Source organism: Teleopsis dalmanni, chromosome 2 (assembly GCF_002237135.1).
Source record: "Teleopsis dalmanni isolate 2A chromosome 2, ASM223713v2, whole genome shotgun sequence".
In the NCBI taxonomy this organism is placed as follows: domain Eukaryota; kingdom Metazoa; phylum Arthropoda; class Insecta; order Diptera; family Diopsidae; genus Teleopsis; species Teleopsis dalmanni.
In genome coordinates, this window is record NC_051847.1 from 36,001,793 (window position 1) to 36,010,168 (window position 8,376).

An 8,376-nucleotide genomic window follows, 5' to 3' on the forward strand; every position below is an offset into this window, starting at 1 on the left:
AAAAAAAAAAAAAAAATAATTGGTATAAATAATTAATAAATTCTGGATTAAAATGTAGAACCGTGATATGTGATTATTTTTAAAATTTATGGAAGATTTATCTGCGTTTGTGCTGATCGTGCGGTTCTTATGTTTTAAAACTCTTCGAAACTGTAATTCTTCTTTGCCGTCTCAGCAGAGATTCTTTTGTCAACTTCAGCGGCTTCATAGGTGCTATTCTATGCGGATAAAATGGCTTTCTGCCTGAAGCATAAATTCCTTTTAAATTGTTGTAATTTTTTATTTCTGGTAAGTTTCCGATACAAAAAAAGTGAAACCTTAATTGTTAATAATATGCGGGATCTCGAACCATTCATTTTACTTCACTTACACTAAACAACAACAACGAATTTGTTATAAATATTTATTTGTTGTTATATTTTGGCATTTGTTATGGTTGGTTGCCTTCATTTCACTCCGCACAGTTCAAAGCTATTCACTTCACCATTTTGAATTCTTCCTCATATAATACAGTCGGTTGGTCTTGTTATTTTGGTTGGTATTACTGTTGTGGGTTGGATTGTTACCTTTAATGAGTGCACTTTGGGTTTCAGTTTTTCTATTGCGTCGCTGATACTCTGTAATTAACACTCGGTCATGTTCAGTAAACCGATTATTCGATAATAAAGTTGAGTTATTGCAGTTATAAATTTGATTTTAATGGAAACAATTATGAAATTCTATTTACTGTTAAAGGAAGTTGTTATTATTGCAAATTGGTTATAAAGAGTTTAATAACTTCTTGAAGAAAAGTGTTACATACTAAATAAAATATTCAAATAGTTTATATTTTGTGGCGGTTTTAAGATCATGAAGACCAATACCCTAGTGTTGCTTCCAAATATAGACTTTAACACAATTCCATACATTATATAAAGTGTGTAATACAACATCCAATACCCTATTTTAATTATATTTATGGACAGCAAACCTAAAAAATTAGACTTTATTAAGTTCTCATGGGTCATTATTATTTTTATGGTTTAGGTAAATATAGCGACCTTAAGAAATTTTACTCCAAATTTTCAAAATAAATAATAAAATCACGTACATCCGATTTTGGTTAAGATTAAGGTAACGATCTCAAAAATTTGACTTCATTTAAACAGATTGAACTAATATGAAGCTGCTACAAATTTACACAATATATAACAAAATCACCGATATTCTATTTTGGTTTTAGTTAACGCAACGATCTGAAGAAATTTGACACCATTTAGACCAATTGAACCATTACAAAATCACTTCAAATTTACACAACTTATAATCAAACCTCCTTGACCTTATTTTAGTTTAAATTAAGACGGTGATCAAAAACAATTTGAGTTCATTAATATCGAATAGGTAATTAGCGAGGTAAAGTTGCCTATTCTTCTTCTAACTTTTTCCTTCTATATGACATTTTGTCAGATTCTGAGGCGCTTCGATTTGACAATGGATCTAAATAATTAGTAATCTAATGTAAAATTACTAAGATATTTCCTTGAGATATTAAAATGTCAGATTATATGTCTTTAAAGATAAAGAAATTCTTTGAGATAATCTTTATATTATTTATAACTATGTAGACTAAGTTGTGCACCAACTCCAGAACTATAACTCATGACATCGCCTCTTTGTTCTACTGTCCCTCAGCACACATAAATGTAAGCAGTTCCGTCCATCAAATTGTCTAGATTTCTTCACGTAGAAATAGGGTAGCCTCAATTTACCCAAGTTCCTCCAATTATATTTCTCCTTTCTTCCTACACATGTCTGCTATCAATCATCTCACCTCTTCATCCATACTGCGAGTACTGTTTTGTGATATTCATAATGCTCAAACAGCCTATATCTTTGATATTAAAATCATCAGATGGCTACAAAGAATATTTTATCTATCGTATACCGATTCAATACAAAAGGTTTTTCAATGAACTAGAGATGTATGAGTACAACACAAACAAATCCGATAACACGTTTTAGGGATGTTAAAGAGTTTATAAGTCGGGTTTTCTTAGACTCCCTATGTCTGTATTAATATGGAAAAGGCTAATTAATTAATTTTATTTAAAACGAATCATATATAATCCTACATATTCCTTCAAGGTTAGCTTTAAGTAATGTATATATATAATTTTAATAGCTCATTAGAAACTGACAAGAAAACTGAAAACTGAAGATACTGATAAGTAATCTTAATTCGATATTATATTAATAGCTTGTATACTATATCGTTTTACATTTTAATATTATAACATGTCATGTGTTTATATAAGTTATTGTGCGCATTAATAAAATAAAATGATATATACAGTATTTTATTGCTTTTGTACAGCACTTTTTTGTAAGTTCAATATTTTTAATGTCAATTTTGTACTGAGATCTTCGAACTCCGATAAACTATTTTTCGCTAAATTCGACTAAGGCATAAAACTTAAACTCCGTAGTATAACTTAAAATTATCATGGAGCGGAAAAATGATTTATGGGGGATTTTGTACAGAAAATGTTTATTATTGTTTTAATTTTATTCTGTGCTGTTTTCAATAATGCAATTTTTGTATTTATAATAAATATATGTGTATAAGTATGATGCATTATAAACTTATATAAAAATTCAATTGAAGTTTATTCACTTTCTTTTACTTCACATAATATCTATATACGCAATTTAATGCAATATATATGGACCTACAAAAAATAAATATATATATATGACAAGAGTGTAAATTTTGTATTTGCCTTTGCTTTTATCAATAACCGATAGCACTTTTTAATACTTTATATAATATTCTTCTTCTTACTTTTTCCACTTTGGTATAAGATATTTTATCAGATTTTGAAGCGCCTCAATTTGACAACGAATCTAAGTAATAAGTAAATAATCTAATAGGCAACTTCTATTCTTTGTCTAACTTTTTCCACTTTGCCATATGACAGATTGTCAGACTCTCAGACTTTTTATCTGACCGGAGTGGATTTAGTGTTTATTTCGTATCTCTTTAGATTTCTTGTGAGGAAAAGAAAAATCGCTGCTGTCCTATTGAAAATATCATACATTGTATCAGTTGTTGTTAGGTGGGTTTATATAATTTTTATTTATATTATCAATATAAAAGGTGTACAAATTTTTAATCTCGATATCTTGAGAACAAAACTATATCAATATTTAGTGTATTAGAGAAATTTGTTCAGAATAGAAATCGTTACTTGAAATCGTTGTTCTGATAGGGGCACCCCAGAAATAGTAATCGTGTTTTTTTCTTTGTTAGGTAATAGTTTTCCTGATTACAAAAAATTTTTGGACTTAGAGATGACTAAATGTCGTTGTAATAGTTTTAGAACTTTTTACTTACCTGCTCAACCACATCTTGTTAATCAATTGGTTTTAATTGCAAACCTTATAAGACCTTATGAGACGGTTGCCTTACAACCGTGCCTAATAATAATAATAAAGAGTATACGTGAAAATTGCCCAACAGCCGGTACTGCGGCCAGAAGAGACCTATTGTACCAGTTTCACTATTGATTAAACAAAGCCCCTTAAAGCTTTGTGAATAAAGTCTAGAACCGTGCCTAAGTCAATTAATTCCTAATACAGAAACACATTAATTCCAACAAATTGAGGATGTGATGCATGGTAAGACCTTCAACGTATCTTGTTTTACTGATAAAAGAAGTCGTCGGCGATGGAGAATTTTTATAGTCCTTGACTTCAGTAGAAAGTAATCTGTATGTTTAGCAGAAAATCTCTCAGTACCTAAACTTTACCATTGCTATTGTTAATATTTTTTATTAATTTTTAATGTAAAACAAAAAACTGTTATAGTATATTTAACTTAACTCGAATCATACAGTGTAGTGTATTCGTCAACTATTCATTATTTAATATTAATTGGAAATATAATACGTATGACTCTTTTAAAAATGGGTTCAAAAAAGTCTTAATTAAATATTAAATTGCTTTCAGTGTTTGTTAATTACTTAAAAAAATGGTGATATGATACGGCAATTGAAGGTCTGTACTATTTATTTGAACTATTTAACATAATTTGAAATTTTTGCAATGATCGTCTTATCGAAATAAATTTATATATTTCAAATGGCTGGAAAAGGAAAAACATAAACATAATTCCCACAGTTATAATAATGACTTATTATTATCCATAACAAAAAAAAAACGATGAAAAAATACTTCATCTGAAGTTAAAAATAATGTTAAAGTAATATAACTAATATAACAAAATTAAAAACTTTGACTCCTTGAAGACTATGAAGCCTTGATCATTAGAAATAAAACCATTTTACTGATCCTATACTTTATCAATGTATAGAATCGATATTATGTTCAATAGAACTGTTAAGTAAACAGATCATAAGCTACACTTGTTTGAGTTTTATTAATGACATATAGACTATGAAAAAAATAGAACAACACAATATTGTTCTATAAACAATTTAAACAATGTCTAATCGTATAATCCATTTTTCTACTTTGCATTTAGCTCCATCGATTTTTTTGAAGACAAACATTTTCCTTTGCTCGGGCCTCCCGGTTGATTAATACGGCACACCCAAAATTTTTCTATTATTTTATATTTATATGTAATATGTTAATTTATATATATTTAATTATAAATAATAAATATTTATATTACATACATATATATATAAGTTTTAACTTTTTATTTCTACTATTTACAGACATGTGGAACGTTATTGATTATATCGGGATTTTACTTGTTCACGGATACAAAACGAATATTGCTTTCTCGTTTATTAGCTGCCACGAGTGATCAACTAAACAATTTGCCACAACCATTATTCTACTATATCTCAATAGGTCTAGCTGTAGCAGGTCTAATAGCTGTACTCGCTGCCATAATGGGTTTTTGGGCCTCTTGCTTGAACACCTATTGCTGTTTGAGTTTATATTTTCTCGCCGTAGTAGTTCTTCTACTTGCTGAATCGGTTGCTTGCTTAGCCATCACCCTCTGGCCACATTGTCTCGGAATTAGTTTGGATGAATCAAAAATGGTAAAAGCATTACAAGGCAATTATGGTGTACCTGGTAAAGAGCAATTTACAATTGCTATGGACTTAGCACAAACACGTTTCGGTTGTTGTGGCATGAACAGTGAAATAAATTATGATACATCCATGTGGAGATTACAGGGTTATGGTCAACGTGATTGGGCCGTACCATTAACATGTTGTGTACTACAAAATTCTGCTAATAAACTTTCATATTTGGATCCGAAACCAGCAAATGAAACACAATGCCAAATGTTGCAAAAATCAGAATATGAACGCTTTCGTTACACTGATACCTGTCTTAACTATTTGGACAACTGGTATAGAGAGCAATATGTAGTATTTTTAGGAGCCAGTCTAATTATAGCAGTAATCGAGTTCTGTGTTTTATTATGTATTATATTAAATTGTACAAAAATTACTAGAAAGAGCGTTGAAGTTGATAGTTTTCTGGAGATGCGTACACGTACAAAATCTCGACAAGGTTTAGTTGAAAATGTTTATGAACCAGAATTTGATATGAGTACACCACGTATATTGGCTGCAAGACCCAGTCAAATATTAACAGAAGATTTCAAAGAGGTGTATATACAACCACGTGATCTATACAAGCAACGTCATAATACAACGTTTAAACCCAGCTCAAGTGATTATAATCTACCAACCAGAAGCTATTTAGTTTAAGCAAGAAATATAGTGAGGATATATATATGTATATTCTTATAAGATTTATTATTTATTAAGCTATATGTTAAGTTCATTTTTTATATACAATAAACCAAAGTATATTTTATAGAAAAGTATATATCCTGTTTATATAATCTATCCATAGATCAACTATATAAATTTTTTACCACAATTTACCCTAGCTTCAAATATATATTATGCTACTTTTTTAATACTTCATGTATGTAGAACCTCCAGAATAACCTTTCCTGTATTGTTCCTAACTTACTTTTAAAATACTTATACTATTCATATGGACTGAATAGTGGTACATAGCATCTTATAAAATTTATTATACTACCACTAAAGCAACATATCTTATTCAAATCAGATAAAGATTAAATATATAATAAACTATAACCAATTTCCTATTTATCTTAAAATATCCTAATGAATAAGATCTGCTCTAATACTCCTAAAGCAACATTACATACTTAAATTAGATAAAGAATATATTTACAATTCTTGGAATATATTTTTTATTTCAACTTTGCAGAATTCTTTTGGTTTCACGAGATTCATAGGCTATATCTAAGATCTATTCCGCTACCTCTTAAAAAATCCTATTTTAGTTCGACAAAAGTTAATGCTATTTGGAAACCTTAGAGAGAGAAGAATACTTTTCATTTCAACTTTTGAGAGTTCTTTTAGTTAAAGAGGATTTTATAAGATCTAGATAAAGATTTTGTATGTATTTTTGTATGTATGTATTTTGTATGTTTGTGATGTTTAAATGCACATTATGTGTCTATAAAGTTAAATAAATTTCTTTGAGGAAACATTTATATTATTTAGTTATAATAGATAGTCTTATTATAAGTGTAGTGCTAGAATATATAAATATTTTTTATTTATATAGTATAACACCACAATAAATAGTGTTATAGGTTAAAATTTATTTATATAGTCTAGCACTATACCTCATGGGTTCATCCCTCTGTTATACTGTCACTCAGCACAAAACTTCGAAGTTAACTTTAAACATACTGGAGAATAGATGAAACAGATAAGTAATCTTAAATCGATATTATATTAACAACTTGTATACTATATCGTTATACCATTCAACAAAACTGACATAGCTCATGTATTTATAAAGGATATTGTGCACAACAATAAAATAAAGTGATATTTACAGTATTTTATTGCTTTTTTCTAGCACTTTTTGGTAAGTTCAATATTTTCTACAAAAAATCTTTTTAGGTGTTCATTATTGTTTTAATTTTATTCTTTGTTCTTTTCAATACTGCAATTCTTGTAATTATTTATAAACTATTTATAATAAATATATGTATATAAGTATGATGCATTATAAACTTATATAAAAATTAATTTGAAATACTTTCACTTCACATAGTATCTATATACACAATATGATGCAATGTATCATGCAATATATTATGTACTTACAAAAAATTAATATATATATAACAATGCAAATTTTTTATTTGCTTTTTATAATATTATAATGAAAATAAAATAATAAAAAAAAATAATATATAATAAAAGTATATTATTATATAGTAAGAATAATATGTTATTTAAAAAAAAACATAATATAATAAAAATAATATATCATTTAATAAAAACATATGTATAATAAAAATAAAATAAAACATTTTATATAAAAATAAATTTATTTTAAAACATTCTTGTTTAGAGTGTTGAGTTCGAAAATATCTTCAATAACCGAGAACACTTTTTAATATTTTATGTACACAATAATAACATAATAATTTAATAATAATTTTATAATATAATAATAATATATAAATAAACTTATATATATATTAATAAATATTCATTCAAAGCCTAATCATCGTCGGAACTATCATCAATGACAATAATTTTTTTTCTGCGTCTTTGAACTTCAGCTACTTGCGGAAATTTATGCCTGTCCCGACGACGCTGTTTTAATATTTTTTCAGCACGTTCTAATGGACAAAGTGAGGTATCTTTATTATTGTCAGCTTCTTCTTCATCAACCACAAATGAGTCTTTTTCATAATGCGAAGGTTCTTCGGGTACAGCTTGAGAGAATATATGAGATTCATCATTGAAAACACGTTGAGCTGGCAATTTGAAGCCACCACGATTAATAACAGGACTTCTATAAAACAGAAAAATACAATTATATATATTACTTTATAATTAAATGTGCAGTATTCGAGTTTTATGTATTGACAATAAATCTTAATAAATTGTGATATTCTGAGCAATCCTTTTCAACACTCTATGTACTTGATTTTCAAAATGCCGGTCTTTAAAGTTGTACATTGTTTACAATAACAAAAGAAACTTCATTTAAAGTCGACTAATCCATCATACTGTCGTATAATAAATAACAGCGTAGTAAACTATATGATATATATAACGAATATAATCGGCCATTACATACCTATATTCAGCGTACCCTGAAGATGACTATAGACTATAGTCGAAATATCAATGACAATAAAATATATTTTTTTTGAAATTAATAAAAAGAAGTTGAGTATTATTTAACATTGTTCAATTAACCTGTTCAAAAATATATCCTTTATGTTTAAAAAATGTTATCCTATATGTTTTCGCCTGATCTTGCTAAAAGTTGGCT

The 8,376-nt window shown here is 27.7% G+C and overlaps 2 protein-coding genes across 2 annotated transcripts in view; one reads left to right on the forward strand and one right to left on the reverse strand.

The window, feature by feature from the left end:
* LOC119674309 (neurogenic protein mastermind-like) overlaps window positions 1-8,376 on the reverse strand; it is a 596,927-nt gene that overhangs the window by 506,699 nt on the left and 81,852 nt on the right. The gene's annotated exons all lie outside the window — the stretch shown is intronic.
* LOC119676100 (tetraspanin-8-like) lies at window positions 70-5,811 on the forward strand. The gene is made up of 2 exons (XM_038087328.1): window positions 70-288; window positions 4,725-5,811. The coding sequence occupies exons 1-2, from the start codon at window positions 232-234 to the stop codon at window positions 5,736-5,738; spliced, it is 1,071 nt and encodes a 356-aa protein (XP_037943256.1). The 5' UTR covers window positions 70-231; the 3' UTR covers window positions 5,739-5,811.